We start from the raw sequence: 24475 nt of genomic DNA on the forward strand, positions 1-24475 counted from the left end.
ACTTGCTTGCCGCCGCGTTCCAAATAGGAAGTGGACATGGGCGTACATCCGGCTCCATCAGCTCCAATTCACTTTCTATTGAAAAAACGTCACCCCTCTCTCCTGAACTGCTGCTGTCAGGCTCATCATTTTGGTCTTAAAATGTTCAAATGAACCCGATCTCATGGGGTTTTTATTTTGCTATTGTGTAAATCAAGATATAAACATATTAACCACAGATGAGGGGCCTTAGCATTAGCAATGGAGCTTTTTGGTTTCTATGATACTCATGGTTGTATTTCCAAATATAGAACTTGGCTCCAAATTTACCCCTGTGGAACTCGGCACTGACTGTCTATCCTCCGGTTCAAGAACTTTCTCATTTATTTTTCACATTGTCTTTCTGAAAAAAAATCATATTAAAAGTTTGAAAGCTTGTTCAGTGCTAATCAGCAATGTGATAATTAATGGCTACAAGACTGATAATTTTATCAAAAATCTGTTTCTGAAACTTTATTGACCTTATTCCGCTCACTTTTGCTGTAAATGCGACTAAACTGAGCTTTCTTTGTGGTGGCACTTCCAATTAAGCGGGAATCCCATTCATTTCAATGGAGAATCTGGGAAAAGTTTTCCCACTAAAATATGATATAAAGTTGGTTGATTTGTATAAAGTGTTCATGCGACCAACAAATCAACCCTGCACCGATTCTCTGGGAGGCTTTAAAATGGCTTTGTAGTCCATATTGAACTTATCTTCTGTCAAAATTGGTGACCCCATGTAAAATTATACAACCTGAATGACAATGGCAGAGCTCATGGCAACTTCCAGAAGAAGGTGAATAAACCACTAAATTATTAAAGCATTTCACTGAATCTTGTGTTCTAAATTTCTTTTTTGGGGCTTAAAATGACTGTGTTATTGGTATTAGACAGCATGTAGCTGATGCCTTTGAACTAACAGTTAACAGTTAAATTTCTGTTTTATGTAAAACACGTTTTACAACTGCTAATTAACACATGCCAGCAGTGTAGAGCAGAGACAACACAAAACCAGTTAATTCCACACTAGAAATGATAATGGTGATAATGGTGACAATAGAAATTATAAAGCAAACAAATGAAAGTTGGTGAGGGAGATATGGGTGGAGGCTCATCCTGGTAGAGGACTGTGGGGTAGGGTCGTCTGTGTGGAGGTCTGCAGCCAGCCTTGCTTATTTTAGGAGTAGCGGTCTATAGCAGTGCTGGGTAGAGTAGGCATAAATAAACTCAAGCAAGAGCAAGCTTACCTCAAACTCAAGTACTCAAAGTACTCAAGTAGAAGTGAAAAGTAGTTACTCAAATTACTCAAATAAAAGTAAAACATTATTTGGGGACACTACAACTTAAGTAAGAGTTATTGTAAGAGTAATTGTAACTTTTTCACCAGGAGAGGACGCTACTTCCACATATTTGTCTGTCTGTTCATGCGAGGAGAAACAGAGGAGATGCTTGAGTATTTTCACAGACCACTACTTTGTACTTATACTTGAGTAATAGTACTTTAGTGCAACTGTTGGCTATCCACCTCTTACCCTGATTAATACACATTTGGTTGGAAACACATCAGGAGCAGTAACATTAGAGAAAAATCTGAACTTCAGACTAATCCAAGAAACCCATGCATCTCAGAACATGTTTGTAGAGGTCGAAACTACAGGGTTAGGAGCTTTTACACAGAATAAGACCCCATGGAGACACAGGGAGGGCATCTGACACACGGGGATATTTCAGAACATGTTTGTTGAGGTCCAGAAGTGAGTATTATTTAGTGTTTGTTTCTTCTAACTTCAAATTATAAACCACCTTTCAAGACCTAGCTGTTGTTGTGCATATATATCAAGAAATTATAAGTTACTGTTACAATTTTCTAACTTTATACTTTCCCGGAATACTTTTTTTTTAAACTAATTTTAAATCGCTATGTTTAAGATTCAGTGCCAAACTTTGAATATGTAATTTCATCATCTAATATTAGAACAGAAGTCACTAACAGTAGTCTCTTAACTCCTGTGATATGTCTGTGCATTGTGTGACCAGCAGAGGGCGATGCCTCTACACAAATATGTCCATCTGCTCCATGGTGAGCATTTGGGCTCAAAGACAAGAGGGGCAGAGGAGTGGGAGGGAGGGGGGAGAGGGAGCAGCGCTGTCCGAGGTGCTGAAGCCACACAGCCCACCCTCCAGCCACCACGGTCTGGGCAGGGTGTGAGCTGCTGCTGGGGAGGGGAATAGTGGACCAAAACACCAAAGAGCAGTCTTACTTTAGCAATATTGTTCACTGAATTTGACTCTTGTGAGCGTTAAGCCATGTTATAACGTTGTTACCTCATCAAAAACAGACCTGGAGTTGTGTTTTGTTTCATTCACACATGTTTGAGTAACACTTTATTATTAGTCTGTCTACATCTTCAAAGCTCAAAATGCTCTGCTGTGATGTCATGTAGTGGTAGTTTTCAAGTTAACAGCTCCTTTTACCTTTAGTTTAGTAGAAATTGGAAAAAATCCAGACCTGAAAATATCCAAATGATTCTAGTGAAGGTGTATGGAGTTTAAAAACACAATGGAGCACTTCCTGTATCACCACATGACATCACAAAGTGGAACAGAGTGTTTTCTGTTTAAGAGAAGAACTCAGCCTAAATATGCAGGGTTTGTGTGTTAAACATGGTCATCCGGGTATGTTTTTGATGAGTAAACAACATTATAACAGATCAGAAAATAGTGTAATATGTGCCCTTGAATGAATGAAATTATTCCTGTAAATTCAACATATTAAATCACTATTAGTGTGTGTAAATGTGCTGTAGTTTTGGTTCCTCTTCCCACTGAGAGTAAGTCGACAAGTCACAAAAGTTTTATGCTGACAATAAGAAATGATTTGAACATTTCTTTCTTGCAACGTTTCTTGCAGCACTCCTTCAGATATGATTTAGTTTCTTATTATTATGCTCTGTCCTTGAAAATATTTAGTTTTGCATTAATCACTATTTTATCTTTCCAAAATAATAAATCAGATGTTACGTCTTTATACTTTTTAACGCTTGAATAATTTCATGGTCCACTACTTGAAGTAACAATACACTTGAGTAATTCCTTGGAGCACCACTTTTCACTACTTGTAACAGTATTTCCACTTGAGCACTTGTTGGTGATCCACCGCTGACTAATCGGAAAGAAATGAGTAACACGTCCAGAGCAGTAATATTAGAGAGAAGACTGAAATCTGAACTTAAAACTAATACAAGAATCCCATGCATCTCAGAACATGTTTGTAGAGGTCGAAACTACAGGGTTAGCAACTTTTACACAGTATAAGACCCCATGGAGACAGTGGGAGGGCATCTGACGCACAGGGACTTTTCAGAATATATTTGTTGAGGTCAAAACATGTGCATTATTTAGTGTTTGGTTTTCCAATTACATAAACTTCAAACTATTATTTAGAAGTAACATCCAGACAGTTATGTTCCTGTTCCTCTTATGTAAATATTAACATTTAAAAGTAAAGGGACGCCCCGCCTCTAAATGAAACACTTAAGCCACAGTTGCCTACAGTGTTATTGCTCATATTAATATCTTTAAAAGTAAATTCACAAATATAAAATAAAAATGGCTATTATACTCCTATTGTCAAAATTAACAACAAACTGTGAAATGTGAACAAAATATAGAATAAATTTATTCAGCACATTTCAAATAAATGATTACACATTTAAAGTTAACACTAAGAAAACATTTATCTTCCAAATAATCAAATTATATTCAAAATAATAATAATAATAATAATAATACATTTACAGTATAAATTCTAAAAATAATCTTTAAATATTTTCTCAGACAATAGCTTAATATACAAACATATGACACATGATTGAATGTGTTTGCAGAAAATTCCCTTCTCAGATTTCATTAAATACATGTTAAATATGTTCTTTTTTAATGACAAAGTGAAATTAGTTATTTGATATGTGTTATGTTTCGCACAGTAGTTCCACAACCTGAAATGTGAGACCTGAACATCAGAAAATCATAACATGAACGTCAAAATATTATACAAACTGTCATTTTTCCATTGAATCCATTTTATGACTGCACAAAAACACGACTACTGCTTAAAGGCGCACTAGGTAACTTTTCTTGTCTCCTTGGAGATGTTACTACTTTGCCAGGAATGTTCTATCTTACATTTATTACTATTACAGATGTTTTTATAGCTTGAAAATGACCTGGAACTTGGACCCGTTATGGAGATATGTTAAAAGCTACACCATGTAACATTCCAGGCAAAGCAATGAGACCATTAGAAAAGTCACATAGTGTGTCTTTAAAGATGTATATATATATTTTTATAAAGCTTTTTATAAACTGTCCCGTCGATTATTGCGCAATTGAAACCGAGGTACTAAGTCAAAATAGAAACCAGGACCTTAACAAAAAGAAAAATGAGGAACAAACAGAGAAAACAAAAGATGAAATTCGTGAAAGGCAGTTTTGAAAAAGTGGGTTTCTAGATGTTGTTACAGAGATGACGAGATCAGCCGTGTTACTACATCCGACGCTTTCTAACTGCAGACTGTGACATATTCAAAACAAACACAAAACACTTCATTTTGGCTTCAAATACAAAAATAACTTACATTTACAAATTTGTACAAGAGGACAAAAAAAACTGCACTTCTGATGCCATAATTATATTGGCCAGTTCATTTAATGTATACAAAAATGTCACAGTGTTAGCCCAAACTGCATTAGCATTTCATTTAGCAATTCATACTAACAGGATCCTTCATTGAGGAGATGTGGAAAACTATCAGCTTTGTTGATTGTGTAGGCTATCGACGAACAACAGTAACACTTAAATTTAATAAAAAATTATCTTCAAAGTTTTGGTTTTGGTCCTTTCATCATCATTTTGTACATTATTTTTTACATTTACATTAGTTGTAAGTTTTTTGAATGAGCAGCGCTGTTAAAGCATTAGCTTACCATCTACTGACAGTGGGAATAAGCCATGGAAAAAACAAAAAAGAAAACAAAAGCAGCATTTTAGCAACGTGACCGGCATGCTACTATATGCACATAGTTGTAGCGAAGGGAATTTGACTTAAGAAATGCATAGAACAGGTCCGGTGATAGTTTGTGGACTTAAAAACTGTGCAGGAGACTTCTGGGTTTAAGATCTTGTATAAAAAGTTTAAAAAAATGACAGAGAGAGATTTCTAAGCACTCAGGGTGGAGGACTTAGAGCACTACTGAAACCTGTGAAATTAACCAAAATACAACTTCAGGTATGTTTTTGATGAAGGAGCAACGTTACAACACGGTTAGACAGTTTTGAAAGTCTAAAATGCATGGTATGGCCCCATTAATAGAATCATAGCCTGGCAAACCATACAGCTTTCCCTTTATTCTATAACACAATAGTCTGGTCCGCGGGGCTACAGCTTAGGTGCAGAGTCAACCAATCAGAGAATCCATAAATATGGCAGGTGTGCGTGTCCATATACTCTGTCTCACATTAAAGAGCGTGCCTCAAGAACATACGACAGCAATGTACACAGTGTCCAATAATGACTGATCCTGTCCTGGACTATAGGTCAAACAAGCACGCACTTCTCCTTCTGTGTCCAGTCACTAAAGTTTACACGTCGAACCCCAAAGGATGGAACTGTGCGTCAGGCAGCAGGTACCTCCCCAACCACTGCAGCGCTCGGGGGTACCAGTGCACCCCGACGATTGAGGCCTGAGGAGGGGGTACGAGGCTGTGGAGCAGTCTGAGTGGAGCTAGCACCCAGTGAGCAAGCCCTGGTCTGTTTAGCGCCGCATAACATGACGCTAACACGTGATCCACCACTATGGAACCGTGCTGTGTTAGCGGGGCAAACAACCCGCGACTCCTCCTCTCCTTCACTGAGGACACGACGGCCATGTTTGTCCCCTCGCCCCCTCGTGATGTCACCACACACTGTCCGGGTTTGACATCGCTGGCGAATACTGTCCTTAGAGAGTTACGTGTGCAGTCTGACACAAAAATGAGGTGCGCTGCTGTGAGAGAGATGCTAGCTCCGTCACTTGTGTTGATGACATAGAAAGTCTTGTTGACGTGGGGTTGACGGTCAATGAAGGACAGCACAGGACTGTAGGTGAGGGGACCCAGCCCGTCTAAGGAGGAGGACAGGACCATGTCTCCAGGGAGGACATCGCTCATCCGCTTTGTCCCACCATCCTTGAGGGACACCAGAGATTCGCCGGGGAAACAGCCGCCGGTCTTAGCCGCCACCGAATTCTCTGTGGAGAGATGGAAGAAGGTTTGAAGGTTCAGGACAGATGTTGATTTCTGTTTATACCCAGCCCAGGTTTTGATGACAATATTTCATCCCCTTAGAATAATTGTTCTTATAGCGTTCGATCTGATATTTTTCCCTAAATTTGGTTATTTATTATTCTTGCTCTTATAAATCTTCTGTAAAACAACGGGTCAAAATTTTGCACCTAAATATGTCAGAACTATCCAAAGCGTTACACATTACCACCACCTTTACATATACTTCTATACAGTATACTACACATATTATGCATTAATATGAATCACTTAACTTTTTAATTTGCTTTAAAAATCATATTTTAGGCATGGGGGCTTATTTAGATATTTCACTCAACACTCAAGTACACAATATTCATGAGTCTCAGCATCCTGTTACTACACCTTGAAGGCTTTTTTTTGTTTTTACATTCAAAAGATATATTCTATTTTAAATTGTTAAACACTATGGCAACAGTCAACATTTTTTATAATTCTTGTGACACCCATGAATAGAGGGGGCATTACCCTTCCCTGGGGTATTACTAGTTAACACATAACATTTAGATTGCCGTGATATCTTTTACTATTTTGAAGATGCTGTATTTGCTGAAAACATCGTCGTAAAATGTCTGATTAATTTTAGTTTTGTTTTTGTTGCTCAGTGGCACCCCTCCCTTTGCTCACTGTGCTAAGTCACTCCCCCTTCAGAGCGCTATAACAGCATAATCAGCATACATCCTGCTAATGAAACTACAGCACGTCACAGGTTTGTCAAGTTGTGGTGCACCAGAGTCAGTTTGTATCATGTTTTTGTATATTTACAAAAAAAATGCCATACAGAAGTTTGAGTACTACTGTGAGGAGGGTTCAAATAGGGGCCGGGAGAGAATGCAAGAATACTCAAACATAAACCCATTTCATGCATGTCTTTGCTGAGGAAACAACATTATAACATGTTAGAAAGCTCCAAAAACTCCATTTTGCATTATACCCCCTCTTTAAATGTAACAATAGGATGACAACAGAGAAGTGCACTTGAACCTACTGGTGACGGTGGACGGTCTACTGGGTCAATGTCAGCAGGCCTGTAAAAGTCAGACTTTGCCTCAGACCCAAGGACCTGCTTATCTGGATCAGACTCTAAACACATGAGTGCAGGTGGTTCAAAACAAGCACTTCCTTATTACCTCCAGAAATCAAACATACAACTAACATCTACCCTGTGAAATATTTCTGTTTTAAATTAAAGGTGCACTGTGTAACTTTTCAGGTAGGGCATCTGCTTCTAAATGTTATTGTTTTATCTGTAATGTCCCACAGTATGATTAAACTTATCTTGTGTCCATTTATTTTCAGGTGTTTTATTAAAAAAAATTCTTGAAAACATGCATTATTACTATGAAAGGGGTCGCCTCTCCACAGCTCTAACCTGTAACTTGGCTGCTAATGGAGATAGATCAGTTCAATTTATATATATATATTTATATATATATATATATATATATATATATATATATATTTATATATATATATATATATATATATATATATATATATATATATATATATATATATATATATATATATATTTATATATATATATATATAGTGTGTAACTTATAAAGCAAAGTGATAGCATCACCATGGAGACAACCAGGATGTGTTGTAACCACCAAGTTAAAAAGAATACTGCAAATACTGTACATTCTAATCAAAATATTTGGCATATTGAATATTGACTTAAAGACGCACCATAATTTCTCACCTGCTTGTCTCCATGGAGATGTTATTGCTTTGCCTGGAATGTTCCACACTATAGCCTTAAACGTAAATAGCTCCATGGAGACAAGCAGGTCAAGGTATAGGGCAGATCTGTGAAGAGGAGAGCCCACATAAAAACCTGTAATTGAATAAAAGTTATATGTTATATAATATAATATAATACAATATAATACAATATAATGCTACAAAAAGGAATAATCCAGGCAATACAACTATATCTCCACAGAGACAAGCAGCTGACAGTACCTTCAGTCATTGTGATGAGGGAACATTGCAACTTGCATAAAAAGTTCAAAAAGTCAGTTTAGAAAAACTGAAAATATTGCAAAATGTTGATATAATATTTCTCAAATATTCAGTTTTTCCTCATATCCTGAGACTCTTGACCCCTCGATGACCTTTTACCCCATTAGCATTTAATCACTGCACTGCGTGACCTGCAAGCACAGGGGTCAGCAACCTTCACCCAAAGGTTGGACCCGTTTTCCAGAGAAAAAAAACAAACACAGGGAGCCGCAAATACTTTTTGAAAATAACACTGTATATATTGGTTGTTTGGGTTTTTTTTTTCCTTTTACGCTTTGTATAAATAACTACAGTATGTTGCTTCTGAAATCCATGAAGTGCTACAGAGACTTCTGCTCCTGAACATCTGCACAGCGTCTGGAAATCAGGGCTGTACCTTTCTCAGGACTGTAAACTGTCATCTGTGAGGCGTGAGCGGTTTTTGTTTTTAATATAGTTGCGTGAATGTGATGCTTATTTAAAATAAAATAAAAAATAAAAAACTAACACAAATAAAATACACTTCAATTAAGTACTTATAATTTATTTTTACAGTATAAGAATGAAAGAGCCGCAAGCAGCTCCGGAGCTGCGGGTTGCCGACCCCTGTGCTAGCACTACCATAGTTTGACCTACACTGTCCCACTGTGCCCATGGGAATTAACTAAGGATTTTGCCAATGCTGCCTGCAGTATACACTGCAAAAACAAATCTCTAGCTGAAGTTTACATGAATTTAACCCAGCAGTTGAATAAAAGCCATATAAAAGACATATCCATCCATCTGCCTCCAAGTATCTGGGGCCCGGTCCTCAGATAAGTGGAGCAGGGACTCCAGGACTTCTCTCAACCCAAACATTTCCTCCAGCTCCTGCAAGGGGCTCCAAAGACCTTCCCAGCCTAGCTGAGAGACCCTCCAATGTGTCCTGGCTCTTCCCTGGGGCCTCCTACTTGCAAAGGCGTATCAGCCATGACAACAACACCCAGAGACTTAAGATACTCAGGCACCCTCAACCTTCAGGGTGATGAGTCCGCCTCTGAGTCCCCAGCCTCAGTTCCCATCCGACAACATCCCCAGGCGAGGTCAGTAGCTCTCCACTTGCACTCTAAACAGTGTTGGTGAAGCACTACTTCCCCCTCCTGAGGCAGTTTGCCAGAATTTCTTTGAGGCCTACTGATTGTCCTCTTCCATGGTCTGTCAGAACTCCTCCCAATCCTGAGTTTTTTCCTCAGCGACCGCAAGAACTGCAGCATGCTTGGCCTACCAGCACCCATCAAGCTGAAGAAAGAGTCCTATTGGGCCACTCCATGTCTCCAGCCTCCCCCAGGATCTGGGAGGGTTCTAACCAGACATTCCCAACAGACCCTCACAGTTCTGCCAGGTCTTTCCGGCTTTTTGCCTCGCCAGCGGACCCACCTCACCAGCAGGTGGTGCTCTACAGCTCTGCCCCTCTCTTTAGTTACAGAGCAGTGAGCGTGTGCCAGGGACAGTGAAAATGAAGGACTGGAGCAATGATGTTTTGAATCACGCTAAATACAACTTCAAGAGTGTAAATAAATGAGAAGGAGAAACAACTGTAATGTGGTTAACAGCTCTAAAAAGCTCTATAATGTCTGCTTTAAAACCAGGAATGTTCAGAAACACATACAAAAATATAATATAAATTAATTTAAGACAGAATTCTGATATGAATTTACATCCATAAAGATATCTGTACAGTGTATATTCTTATAAAGATTCCTGTCATTGAACTTTGCCCCAGTTCAGGTATTTTTATTTTATTTTTTTTACTACTTTACAATCAGTACCTCACATGACAACCTTAAGAGCTGATATTTGACTATAATATCTGCTCTTTAACTTGGTATAGAAATGTGTATAAAACTCATACATAACAAACATTCCATTTGGGTGAATTGTTGTAAGAAGTAGTCCCTTTAAGATGTCGTGGAGGGAGACGCAGTGGCAGGGAAAGGTAGTCGTGCAGGGCTAATGTGTAACCAGCCGATTGTATCAGAGCACGCTCACCACAAGAAAGTACACGCAGACCAATGCAAAGTACTGCTATCAGAGCTGCTCGTATAGGAGCTATATGGCTTAAGAAGTACACTGCAAAAATGAACATATTAAAATGACTTAAATGCAGAATATACTATATACCATGTACTTTGGTCTGTTTAAATGGTTCTGCCACCTGTCTGTCTCCTTGGTCATGTTATTGCTTTGTCTGGAATGTTCCACAGTATGGCATGAAATGTATCTATCTCAATTTCTATTACAGTGTTTTTATTGTTTTGTTTAGCTTTTACATAGATCTGCTAGGTCCATTTAATGTCTGCTAGGTCCATTTAATGTCATACTGTGGAACATTCAAAGCAACCCAACACCATCTCCATGGAGACAAAAAATGACAGTGTATCTTTAGACCCTTCCATACCAGTCTAGTTTCATACATTAGCTCTAATGCATTTTCAATCAGAGAGTTAGCTTTAGTCTCCAAACATCACAAACTATAAAAACCCTAAATCTTTGTTAAAATATATGAATGTTTATAGCACTGTTATTTAGCACATAGATTATTCACGTTAGAAATTAGCGGCTAAATGTTATGCTGGACAGTAATGCACCAAAAATACAGCAAGTCACAACATCTAGACAGTTAATTTTTTGTGTTAAAATCATCAAGCACTACAAAACCTTAATTAAGTAAACTTTTAAAACTGAAGTCAAAAGTTGGATATTTGGTCTTCGCATCTGTTGGCAAATCTAACAAACATACAGACAACATCCATTCACCTGCATTGCAAAGAAACAAAAATCATGTTTTTTCTTCGTTTTTTCCTCATTAAAATAAATGGGACAGATCACTGACTGTACATGTATCTATTCTTCAACATGTGACTCACTTTCTCCCTTTTTACAGTGCACCTTTACTTGCACATGAACTATGCATCAGAGTTTCAGCTGTATTAATATGACCTGGATAAAACAAGTCTAAAGGAGTCTTCAGGCGAAATATTTGTCCAAGGTGTGTGTGAAGGAGGGCGAGCAGGTGATAAGATGGAGATAAGGTGCGAGCGAGACAAAGCCGGAGTTAATGATCTGACAGAGCAGTGAGTGGTGCAGGCACTGGGCACTGGGCACAGACACGAGCACAACGCACACAGGTGGAATGTGCACCACTATTGTTTGTGTGGAATTACTATGGCAACTACAAGCCCCGCCCTCTCTCAATATTAAACCTGGGTTAAGACGAGGCCTCAGACTATCGAGCTATGCTACAGGAATATTATGCACAAGAAAGAGCAAAACAAAAGTTGGATGTTTTATAACCTTTTTATATCAACCACTAACAACCTGAGATAGACGGCTCCTCCAACTTCCACCAATCATTTATGCACATTTGTACTGGGACAGGTAGGAAGTGTCCTGCCTCAGACAAAGTTGGTGGATGTATGCTCTAACCACTGAGGCATTGTTGTTTCTTAACCACTGTCGCCACGATATTTATGGCAAAGAAAAACAAGTATGAATATTGTAGGTACAGGTAAATTGGGCATTATTTATTTATTTGATCTTTTTTTATTTATTTTGAGGTACACCTAAAGCACATCTCACAGTCTCGAAAATGAGTGGGAAAAAGAAAACTTGTGAAGTCCCACCCCTACCATCCATCAGGACACAAATCAAACGCATAAATGACATAGTGAGTTAAGCTTCCACCTTTGTTCCTGTTGGGTTGTGTTCCTATGCACCATGAGTTTGCCGCGACAGTCTCAATTAAATAAGAAAGATAAAGAACTAAACTTCACTAAACTAGGAAACTTGTGAGACAAAAATATAGTATAATATATATACTATAAAACTGTAGAAGACCATTGTAGCATAAAGATAATCCTGTCTCCAGTTTGAGGAACTGCACAGGTTTGACAAAGACCATTATGACTGTATCAAAGACTAAACATCTTCACAATATCGAAACTATTCCTTGATGAGTAACTGTCATTGAGTAAAGGATCAGTCAATGAGGTGCTTTCATCACCTCAATGAATCATCACCAAATGAATGAAACATTCCATCAGGGCTGTTCACACACCAATACAACTTTCTGCTAAAGTTCTGATTAAGCATTATTTTTCTGAATGAGGTCATGTGGATGCAGGTCTATGGCTAATGATACTGCTAATGGAAACTTAAACACAAACTCTGGAGTCTCTGCTCTGTAAAACTATAAAACTTGCTCTATAAAACTTATATGATATAGTATTACTTTCATAAGGAATATTCGTTGAAAATATATAACTTAATCATACAGGTATTCACAAGTGTAATATACTAAATCAGCAGAATTTCTGTGCCCTTAATGCTCCTTATTGTTCTTAGAATTTGTTCTTCCAGAAGAACATTTTGTTAAAAATCCCCATGGTGAGGCCATAAGTACAAGTTTGTAAGGATGCTTCATGTATGAGACCTAATGCTTTTCATGCACAAACCTGGCACCCTCATGTGAAATGTTAGGTGAAGACAGAAACAAATTATTGACCAAACATCTAAAAGACAAAGTACCAGAATGTCCTTTCCTGATTTTCTGATACAACAGAACATCTGACCAAAAGTTTGTGAGCAGAGAAGCAGGTGCACTGTCTGATTGGCTCCCAAAAGACATGGCAGTCTATCACCTCTCTCTCCACGGTCTCTGTTCAAGTCTCTTAAGTCTCCTGTGTCCTCCTCTCCTCCCTCCTCTCTCCATGCTTCCCTTCTTTCCACTCTGCCTCTCTTTCTTTCTCTCCCTAAAGGTCCATGTTCTTACCTGACTTAACGCTGCAGTGGATGTGGGCCTTGGACTCATAGTAGACCCAGTCAAACCCCGCCTCCACCGCCAGACGGGCCAACATGGCGTACTTATTTCTGTCCCTGTTTGGAGGAAGACACAAAGACTGTGGTGATGTTTTGCTGCACAGATACAGTTGAAACCAGACGTTTACATACACTTTTTTTTTTCTCATTGTGACATGAAATCAGACTAAACTTTTCCTGTTTTAGGTCAATTAGGATTAGCAACATTATTTCTATGTGCTAAATGCTAGAATAATGAGAGAAGGATTTTTTAGACATTTTTTCATTACTTTCCTCAAAGTCAGAGATTTACAGTATCTGTCGGTGATAATGTTACACTATATACAGTAGTAATGTTTCATTGTATAGATACTTGTCTGAGGTGATGTTTTGCCGTATAGTCTGCAGTACATAGATAGATACCTGTCTGAGGTGGTGATGTCCACAGCCCGTCCCTCGTAGTGCAGGGAGTCTTCAGAGTGGTGTCCATCTTCGTCCCAGCCTTCAGTCACTCTCAGTTTGACTCCAGGCCACATGTTCATGACGGAGATAGCCAGGGAGTTCAGCTTGTCCTTACAGCGCTGCAACACACAACAATTTTATTTTTGATTGCATTAAAGTTTTGATTACGGTTAAACAGGTAACATAACTTTTCAAAGGTTATTCAATAAATATAACACATTACTATATTAGAGTTAATCAGTCCTTCCTTTAAAGCTCCAAGTCAAAGTTGTATATATTCAATTACATGTGTTTTCATTTTTCAAAAATACCTGAAAACATACGCTCTGACGTTTAACTTAATGATGATTAAAACTGAGGTTTTAATCATCGGTCCTGAGGCCCAGAGAGAGAAACTTTTACCCAAATTACAGTCACAGTCTTTTAATCCATCATCACAAGTAAGAAACCTGGGCGTTATTTTTGACTCTGAGCTGACTTTTATTCCACACATTAAAAACATCACAAAAATTGGTTTTTACCATTTGAAAAACATAGCCAGAGTCCGTCCCATTCTCTCTCGGGCCAACACAGAGACGCTGATGCATGCTTTTATCACCAGTCGTATAGATTACTGTAATGCCCTGCTCTCTGGTCTTCCCAAAAAGGCGATTTCAGGTCTACAATTATTACAAAATTCAGCAGCACGTGTCCTGACTAAGACCAGGGGGCGGGACCACATTACACCGGTTTTAGAATCCCTGCATTGGCTCCCTGTGTGTTTCAGGATCGATTTTAAAGTTCTTTTACTGGTTTTTAAATGTCTTAATGGTCTTGGGCCTTCTTATCTTACAGAACTGCTTTTATCCTATGAACCCTCGCGGCCCCTGCGCTCCTCCGGCAGCAGGCTCCTAGTCATTCCCAAAGTCAGGACACACACGCATGGAGAGGCCTCTTTCCAGTTTTATGGCCCCCGTCTATGGAACAGCCTGTCGGAGGACCTCAGGGCCGCAGAGAACATTCAGGTTTTTAAAAGCAGGCTCAAGACCCATCTTTTTAGCATAGCTTTTGATTAGTATTTATCATTTTAGTTTACTTCTCTATTTATTTAGTCTTATTTAGGCTGGCTAGTGTGTTTATGTTTTACTTATGTTTTATTTACTTGTTTAGTTTTGACTTATTTTATTATTTATTGATTATTTTATTATTTATTGATTATTTATTGACTTATTTATTAGGTTTGACTTATTTTATTATTTTTAATCATTTTAGATTTGCCAGTGTTTCCTCTGAGGAGCCCTCTGCACCGGGAGCTGTGGTTGGCTGTGGCTGCTGGGCCCTGGCTCGTGGGCCCTGGAGGTTTGGTCTTGACCTCATCTCTTCTCTGGGCCCTGGGCTGGTGTCCTGTGGCTGTGGGTGACCCTGTTCCTGGTGCAGATGGTTCCTCTGGTGGCGCTCTCTCATCTGGTTCATCTTTATCCAGCCTGTTCCACTTAAACATATTTTAAATGAAACTGAGGTATTTTAACATGTGTTGAGGTGGGGGGTGGGAGTGTGTGTTGGGGTGGGGGGTTGTTTGGTTATGATTATTGATGTGTTGGGGTTGGGTTGTTGGGCTGTCGGGTGGCTGGGTGGGTTTGGTGGGTGGGACTGATTTTAATGGTTTGTAAAGCACTTTGTGTTACTTTTTTTTTGTATGAAAAGTGCTATATAAATAAAGTTTGATTTGATTTGATTTGATTTAACTTAACCTGGTGTGGCCCCTGCCGTCTCCATGGAGATAGATAGGTTTAATGCCATTCTTTGAAACATATATTAGGCAAAGTAAAAACTTCTCCAAGCGCAGACAGACCCTCCACCAGGAAAGTTACATAGTGCCCCTTTAAGCACATAAACCTTCCCTAAACCTTCCTTTGTGGCTTGAGCGTCTTGTTTTGGGACAGCTTACTTTATTTTTCTAATTTCAAAAGTTTGTACTGTTAATGTCCAAAGATACGAATATTAGTTTAGAATTAGGTACATTAAGTATTTTATAGTTGAATGGGGGAAACGGTTATAAAACAATTTGATATAAAAACAGAAGTAGTAGTAGTAACACAGTAACAATAACACGCTCATTTGTGCAGCCTCTGGTCAAGGTCAGAGTGTGTTTGGGTGCGGGAGGCGGAGTTTGTGCGTGTTTTGGTGTAGGGGGGCGGAGCTTGTGTATGTTTGGGCGTGGGGCGGAGGGGGTTGAGACATTAGATGGATTACACTGTTGTGGCTGGGACACTGAGGACACAGCGCAGACTAAACACGAACAAGAAAAATGATGCAATTTCTTGAGAGGGGCATTTTAATAAGAAGTACAGGTAGCCTAATCGTATATCCATGGTGCATTAGAGATATTAAAAAGCCTTATTTTTATGTTTGTGTATCTAGAGTCGGAGTGATTGGCGGTGGTCAGAGAGGTAGTTGGTGCACGTAGGTCGCCATTATAAAAGCCTGATTGTTTATTACCATTTTGGCCGTATTTTGCAGTGCTGGTACACAACAACAGTATTCTCTAGGATGAGGTTTGAACCAGATACTCTTCACTTGGTGTGGAAAAACTCAACCTTACTCAATATTTCTAAATCAAGCTGCTGGTCAAGGTCAACATCTAACTATAAAACATTTAATCAACTGCAAAGACTCATTGGTATCAGTATCGGATTGGTATTGTGATACTCTCCATAGTATTTCCTTAGTATTGTGTAAAAACAAAACAAACAAGGCCTGTCACGATAACAAATTTTGAAGTACGATATATTACTGAAGTAAATATAGACGATAAACGATAATAATGAAGAATTTTCCCCCAAAAGTATTTTAAATGTACAAAATTGTAAAAAAAAAAAAAAAAAAAAAAAAAATGCAAATAAATAAATGACAGAATGGTGACTTTAGTAATTAGTTGGTAAGTAGTTTTTTTTCAATAATGTGTTGTAGAAGTTCATAATTCAACCTTGTACAGCTCAAATCTCATCATAGTACAGAAAAATAAAAACAAAAATTGTATAATAACTCGTGCAAAGAAGGGAAAAAAAGTCCCTGCGATAAATATTGACCCCCAAAAAGTATTGTTCCATCTGTCATGTATTGAATGATAAGTCGATATAGTACTATCCATAACTAATATTGATTTAACCCTTTTAATTATGTAAACTGGAGGTCTATACGCATCTTACAAACATCTGTCAACTCTAAGACTCCATAAAGGTATTAGTAGTTTGACTAGAGTTCTTATCTGTGTTAAATTTATTCAATTTTCACAAAAAAAGATGACAAAGTAATGACAGTCATTTAAAAACAAATATTAAGCGTTAATCGTATTGTTATTTGAGCTTTAAACAGGGTCTTGACTCTTGAGTATCTTTGTATCTTTAGAACCCATAATAATATAAAACAGACTTAATTTCACAACCTCAGTGCGCCTCATACTTTGATCTACTGGTGCATCTACTGGCAGTGGTGGGAAGTCCTGCAGTGGAAACAATAAAACTAGCTGATGAGGAACATGTCCGGATATGAGAACGTTAGAACGAAGCGCTAATGAGCAAGATGTGATGGTAGAAATGCTTAAATCGAGTCTGCAGATGATTTACAGGCTTAAAAACTGTGCTCTATCTATGGCATCACAATCCTGGGAATTTCAAACTAGGACTTTTTATAGAGGATTACTGAAACTAGCATGACTGAAGGTAAAAACAACTCTAGGTGTGTTTTAATGAGGGAAAACTATAGTCTAACATGGTTGAAAGTCAATTTTGCATGTGTTCTTTAAAAAAATTAATAAAAATGTGCAAGTTACAGCTGTATACCCATGCACTGATATATCTATGTGCAAGCGATATGGTTTTGTTTTTCAATTCTGCCTCTGGTTTGGAAGTTTATACATATTTCTGCACAAAATGTACAAAAAATTATAAACTAAAACAGCCAGAAAACGCTATGACTAAACTTGAGACGAATCCAAAAATAACCAAACCAGGATCAAACTAAAACTAGAGTCGAGAAATTCTGACTCAAGAGCGCTAACCCAGACCGGACCAAGGTTACACCAGGCCTAGCTCTGTCTGCAGCCGCTAATGTGGTCACCTGAAATATAAATATCTTTTATGATGCTGCCGCGTGCATTATTATAGAAATCATAAATGTTCCCATGCTGCGCTGTGGCCGGCCGCTCAAGGCTCAAGGTTCACGCCGTACTTTATGGAAGTCAAAATACAAGAGGGCGTCACATCTGTCTGCAGCGAGGTTTAAAGTGACAGGTTTTCATGTTGTTCTAATTATTACTTCATTCGGTGGGGTGGTATGTGTGGTAAATGTTTATCATAGTTTTACATCAGTTGAGTGGTATTTTGTGAAGAGAAAGTTGAAAGAGAAAAGTTGAAATCAATACAGGAAGTGGTAGTGAGTTTGAAAACAGAATACCTCTACCTATGACTTCAACGTGGAAAATTCCATCCAAGTTTATGCACGTGGAACACATTTTTATATGTGTCTTTTATCAAAATGAAGTGCGTACGACAGGTTTTCGTGTTTTGTTTTGTTCTTTTCAAATTATTAATTGTTTTGGTGGGATAGTATTTGTATTTGTCATAGTTTTACAAAAAGTTAATTGATATTTTGTGAGGAAAATGTAAGAAAAGAAGGTGAAAAATACAGGAGGTAGTGCTGGGTTCTAAACACATATACTTCTATCCACATATTTAGGGACAGTTTACGCACAAGGAACCTTTTTTACATTTAGCAAAAACTTAAGTGCCTATTTGTTTTCATGTGTTTTTCAAATTATAGCGTGGTTTGGTGGGATCATAGACTGTATATATAAATGGACATAGCTAACCTGCGAGTCACCGCGTTCCAAATATTAAGCGCTACATCGACTCTGGCTCCGTCGCCCCTCTCTCTGTAACGACTGTATTGAGCCTCATCATTCTGACCTTAAAATGTTCGTATTAACCCACTCTACATGATCCTGGTGTTGTTATTTCACTATTGTGCTCGTAAATCAATATATGAACATTAATAACAGACAAATCAGGCTCCTTTTTTCCCCGAGGTCGCTCTCTCTAGTGTTAGCAACAGGTTTGATTGACAGCGTTGCTAAGGGCCCTCCTGCCTGTTAACCCAGCAGTGTGTAGACGGGAAGGGGCGTGTCCTTCATAACTTACATCAGTGAAGTGGTGAAGAAGCACTCTAAAGAAGTCTAAAGATCTAAACTGGAATATTTTCACCTCTGTCATCGACAGTTCAACATGAAAAATTTCATCCATAATGCAAAGACAACTTACTCACAAGCAAGGCATTTTTCTCACAGTTTAAAAACTCATTTAAAGGCACAGTATTTAACTTTCTGGGGGTGAAACATCGCCTGCATTACTCAGTGGCAATAGAAACTTCAGAAACATTCTCCATTTATGCCATACAGTGGAAGATTATAGCCAAAGGAACAACATTTCCATGGAAACAAGCAGGAGTCAGTGAGGTTTGTGGAGATGCAAGCCCGAACAAACTAAGGAACTTGTGACAAATGATTCTTTCCTTGTGAATGTTGACAAAATCCATAATTACACTGATGATAATTATGTTGTAAATTCTTGTTGTACATTTGCAATTTATAGATTCAAAGTTCATCAGATCATAAAATGTATGGATACACCCAAAGGTAAGTGTTTGTCGTAGCGCTGACCTAAAATGACTTCATGAAACAGTGTATACGTAAGAAGAAAAGACACTCCCGTGGAAAAGTTTAAATCTAATCAAAACTTTAAGTTATTACAGATATTTAATGTCCTATTGTGAACGGCAGGCTTTTAGCACTTTACAGATTAAAATTATAGATGGAAAAAAGTGTGTACAAGCAAATGGTGGAAGCTTCAAATGCTAATTGGTTAGAATGAGTCATGCAGAGATCTATGGAGGAGCACTTACTGGATTTCCTCTTAATGATGTCACAACGTGCAACAGAGAATAATGAAGGATTACTTAACTTGTTGTTTTTTTTTAGCTTTATATAAATATTATATTATATTTAACAAGGTAAAACATCTGAGAACAAAACACTTTAAGACTCTGTACCTGATTTTTCCATGTATTTGTGTAAAACATGTCTTGTCCCAGTACAGATATATTGTATAAGAAGCTCTAGAAATCAAAATAAGTCTGCTGTATGTTTCTGATTGTAAAGCTTTTTATTTGATAAGGAAGTGCATGTTAGTATCCTAAGTGGTATGCTAAGCTTTACCATCACAGCACTCGTCTCTGAGTGCTTATAAACTCATCGTGGTGAATAATTAGGATGCTCAGAATGCATAAGGTAAGTGAGGAATATCTCTGGACCACTGCAAGATGTTTAAAATGAACTCGTTCTGTTTTTCACATTTTATGACAGTAAAAATCAAGATACATCGCCCAAATTGCCTGGGAGTCGGAGTGACTGGTGGTGTTCAGAGAAGTAGTTTGTGCACGTAGGTCGATATATAAAAGCCTTGTTCTTAAACATTTTGACTCGTAATTCTGGTACACAACAACAGTATTCTCTAGGATGAGGTTTGAACCAGATACTCTTCAGTTGGTTGGTTCATTGTTATTCCAGTTGTATTGAAGCTGTATTACTCAATATTTGTCTTGTAAATGATAAAGTCAGGCTGCTGCTCATGGTCAACATCTTTAATCAATTGCAAACTTGTTAGAAAGAGCCGTGTGAGTGACTGTATGATGCTTTGGTATGAGAGCTGAAGGGCTGTGCAAGGGCAGTCTACCCTGCTTCACTTCTCCGTGTGAAAAAGCTGTTCTAAAGGAGCCTCACAGCTTTTTAACACAAGACTCACTGGTATCGGACTGGTGATGTGATACGTTCCATAGTATTGCTTGTGTCAGAATAAAACAAAATCACTGGTATCACCCATAACTAGGCCTGCCACGATAACAAAGTGTGATATATTGCTGAAGTAGATATAGATGATAAACCATGCATTTGTGTTAAACATGTCTTGTCCCAGTACAGATATATTGTATAAGCAGCTCTAGAGGTAAAAATAAGTCTGCTGCATGCTTCTAATTATAAAGCTTTTTACTGATCATCAGGAAGTGCATGTTAGCATGCTAAGAGGTACGCTAAGCTTTACCGTCACAGCACTGGTCTCTGAGAGTTGTGAAAAGTGCTTATAAACTCATCATGTTGAATAATTAGGATGCTCAGAATGCATAAGGTAAGTGAACAATATCTTTGGACCACTGCAAGATGTTTAAAATGAACCTGTTCTGTTTTTCACATTTTATGACAATAAAAATCTATTTTTTAGGAGCAACATCCATACAAATGATTAAAATATGTGAGTCAGTTTTGTATAATTGATTTAAAAAGTTAAAATTTCACATTAATCTTAAGGCAAAGCTATTTCTTTATATATTGTCCCATTTCATTTAATCAGCGTGCATCCACAGAATTACATAGGACATTGGAACTTCAGAGATCATTTTCTCCCATAGGGACATAAGGATCATCCGCTTAAATCACACTTATATACACCAAACCTCTAGTACTTGAGACTTTGACAGATGGTACAGGAGGATTTGATGATGATGACTTAGTGACGTTTTAAATGCAAAAAAATAAGGCAAGGTTTTGACACAGTAAGATCTAGTTCGGTCAAATACCAAACATGATTTTTTTAAATTATATGTCCCAAATATGTGCTATTTTTACATCTACAAATCACAGACTTTCCTTTCAGTTTATATTTACAACATAACTACAGAAGAGGTTTCATATTGATATATCTTAACATTTTTTATGTTTTCCTATCCACCTGCAGTGTTTTACTGTTAAAATAGACCTCTTTGTCCTCAATGTGCAATAAACATTTGTACATTTTCTTTTTGGATTTTTATTTCTGAAAAGTGTTTGTAATGCAGTATACCACTTTTAAAATTTAAATATGAATTGAAGCTGAATCAATATAGTTTTTCCATGTGGTATTTGGTCACCTGTGCTAACCGCAGCATTAAAAACATACATCCGTTTAGTACTAAATTTCAATCCTCTCTCAATATTTTATGCTCCTCGACGTGTTTAAATGTGCATTTGAACATCTGAAATCTGAACAATGTAGGTGTTTTTTTTTTTCAGTACGGTTCAGGTCTTTACCATATCCAACCATCTTATGTCAAATGACGTTAAAAACATGAACAGATAAATTAATACCATATGGCTTCATTATGCAAGGACTAACCCAGAACTAAACCAGGACTAAACCAGGAGGAAACCACGACAGGTCCAGGAATAGCCCGGGATGAGTCCTGGAGGAGCAGAGGACTGAGTCAGAGCAAACATCTCCTCTGCTCACCGCGACTCAAACTAAAACCAGATGCTGCACTTAGACACTATTAGGACTGATTCAGGACTAAACCGGGATTTTACAAGGATTTAACCAGGTCTAATCCAGGATTTAACCAGGTCTAATCCAGGATTTAACCAGGTCTAATCCAGGAATTAACCAGGTCTAATCTAGCACTAAACCAGGATTTAATAAAGACTAAACCAGGTCTACTCGAGCACTAAACCAGGTCTAATCTAGGATTAAAACGGGATTTAACAAAGACTAATCCAGGTCTCATCCAGGACTAAACCAGGTCTAATCCAGGACTACACCAGGATTTTACAAGGACTATACCAAATCTAATCCAGGACTAAACCAGGTCTAATCCAGGATTAAAACGGGATTTAACAAGGACTAAACCAGGTCTAATCCAGGACAAAACCAGGTCTAATCCAGGACTAAAGGAGATTTAACAAGGCCCATACCAGGTCTAACCGAGGAATAAAACAGGATTTAACAAGGACTAAACTTTATTTAGTCATAGTCTGGTTTAACAAGGGCTAAACCATTTCTAATCTAGGACTAAACAGGGATTTAACAAGGACTAAACCAGGTCTAATCCAGGATTAAGTGACCACTAAACCAGGATTTAAATCCAGATTTAACAAAGAAAAAACAGGTCTGATCCAAAACTACATTAAATCAGGACTAAATCAGGACAAAACCAGGACAGAACTAAACTACAACCAGGGCGTAAAAAGATTCATCCAGAACAAAATCAAGACTACATCAGGACTAAGAGGACTGATTCAAGATTTACCTAAAGAAGTACTGAACCAAGACTAAACCCAGACTAAAGACGGACTGAAGCAGGACTGAAGCAGGACTGAAAAAGGTCTACACCAGGACTCAGCCTGAACCAATAATGAAATATAGGCCTACAGAGCATGAGATAAACCAATGGAAATCACACATGCACATAATCAGAATGGTCAGATTCAAAATCTGTACAAGACAATCTGATAAAAAATACATTTAATTTATATTTATATATATATATATATATATATATATATATATATATATATATATATATATATATATTCTTCTCAATAAAGTCAGTATTGATAGGCTAAATATTTTGTCAAAAATGTCAAAACTAGTTGACACCCTCCACAGACCTGCATACTTTAAGTCAAGCTGATTATTGGTTATTGACGTTTCCATTACGCAAAAGAACGACAACCAAACGTGGACAAATCGCAACCTCGCCCTCAACAGCCTGTAGATGAGAGCAAACGTTTTAGTTGCGTCTCCGAAGCGTCTCCCAGACAGACACACAACATGCGCCCCGCGGGGTGCCCGGTCCGCGCTGCGCTCACCTGCGTCATGAGGCGGTCCGCTCCCGTGTCCTCCTCGTCTTTAAAGATGATGTCCGTGTTATAGTTCGGCGTCAGCTCCTTAAACCGCTCGGAGTTCCTCGTGATCTTGCCCTCCGGTCTGCCGCTCGCCCCTAGGGTCTTCTCCGCCACGTTGGGGCTGAACTGCTTGTACGCCAGCGGGATGAGCTTCTTGGGGGGCCGCCTCTTGCCGTACGCCCTCCCTGGACCGCAGCTTTCGGCGGCAGGTGCGAGCGACAGGAGGAGCGCACCGAGGAAGAGCGCCGAGACCCGCATGGAGGGAGTTTGTTTCTGTGGCGGTGGTGGGGGCGGGGGGGAGCGACACGCGTGGATGTCTGCAGGACCTCCCCAGAACTGTCAAGGCCGGCTCACATGCTTCAGAGTTGGGATAGAGGCAGCATGGCGCACGGCTCTTACGCGCTCAGCTCATTTTTAGCTCTGGTGGAAAGCGCGTAAGAGCAGGAGCAACGGAGCCGCGGAGGAAGTTGTAAAGTCCGCGGATTTAAACAAACAGGTTCAAAGTCGAAGTTCCAGTTAGAGAGAGACAGAGAGAGAGAGAGGGAGAGAGGGGAGGGGGGTGACGGCCAGGCAGTGATCCGTGCGGAGCGCCTCTTCTACCGCGGTGTTTCTCGAGATTATGTCCCCAACGCGATTCGCTCTTCCACTGCCTCTGTACTTTCCTTTACGCTGCAACTTGAAGGGTTTGAGTGATCCAAGGGCTGCCACTCTAGACCGCACCCTGCCAGCGTCTCTCAGTGCGCCACCCACCCCACCTCAAGGCCCGGCCCGCCCCTCGGTCGTGGGCACGCGGCGGCTGGCACAAAGCTGGGCAGTGGGTGCAGCATGGAGTCTATAGCGGCCGCTTCGGGACTGTTCTGCGGCCGCTGACTTTCCACTGGTCGTCCCCGGACTGACAGGCAGCGCTCAGGATGTAAACAGCGCGATCGATACAAATCATGTTATATGTACACAGTGTGGGGCTTTTACGCACTGAAGTGTGCCCACGCAAGAACGAAAACAGAGCCATGGACAGAGAAATATCAAAGTAACTGCAGAAA

The 24475-nt window shown here is 38.9% G+C and overlaps 1 protein-coding gene across 1 annotated transcript; it reads right to left on the reverse strand.

Moving 5' to 3' along the window:
- Nucleotides 1-3859: 3859 nt before the first annotated feature.
- Nucleotides 3860-24160, reverse strand: LOC117389792 (indian hedgehog B protein-like). The gene is made up of 4 exons (XM_033987518.2): nucleotides 23400-24160; nucleotides 13652-13809; nucleotides 13203-13306; nucleotides 3860-6309 (listed from the first exon to the last, which is right to left on the reverse strand). The coding sequence occupies exons 1-4, from the start codon at nucleotides 23691-23693 to the stop codon at nucleotides 5663-5665; spliced, it is 1203 nt and encodes a 400-aa protein (XP_033843409.1). The 5' UTR covers nucleotides 23694-24160; the 3' UTR covers nucleotides 3860-5662.
- Nucleotides 24161-24475: the final 315 nt, after the last annotated feature.

This window comes from Periophthalmus magnuspinnatus, chromosome 21 (genome assembly GCF_009829125.3).
Source record: "Periophthalmus magnuspinnatus isolate fPerMag1 chromosome 21, fPerMag1.2.pri, whole genome shotgun sequence".
Lineage (NCBI taxonomy): Eukaryota > Metazoa > Chordata > Actinopteri > Gobiiformes > Gobiidae > Periophthalmus > Periophthalmus magnuspinnatus.

Excerpts from the sequence above, each read along its gene's own strand:
- LOC117389792 (XM_033987518.2), bottom strand. The coding sequence starts at position 23,693 with ATGCGGGTCTCGGCGCTCTTCCTCGGTGCGCTCCTCCTGTCGCTCGCA. Across the intron at positions 13,810-23,399 it reads CGGACCGCCTCATGACGCAG|CGCTGTAAGGACAAGCTGAA; the intron begins GTGAGCGCAGCG and ends TGTGTGTTGCAG. Across the intron at positions 6,310-13,202 it reads CCACTGCAGCGTTAAGTCAG|AGAATTCGGTGGCGGCTAAG; the intron begins GTAAGAACATGG and ends ATCTCTCCACAG.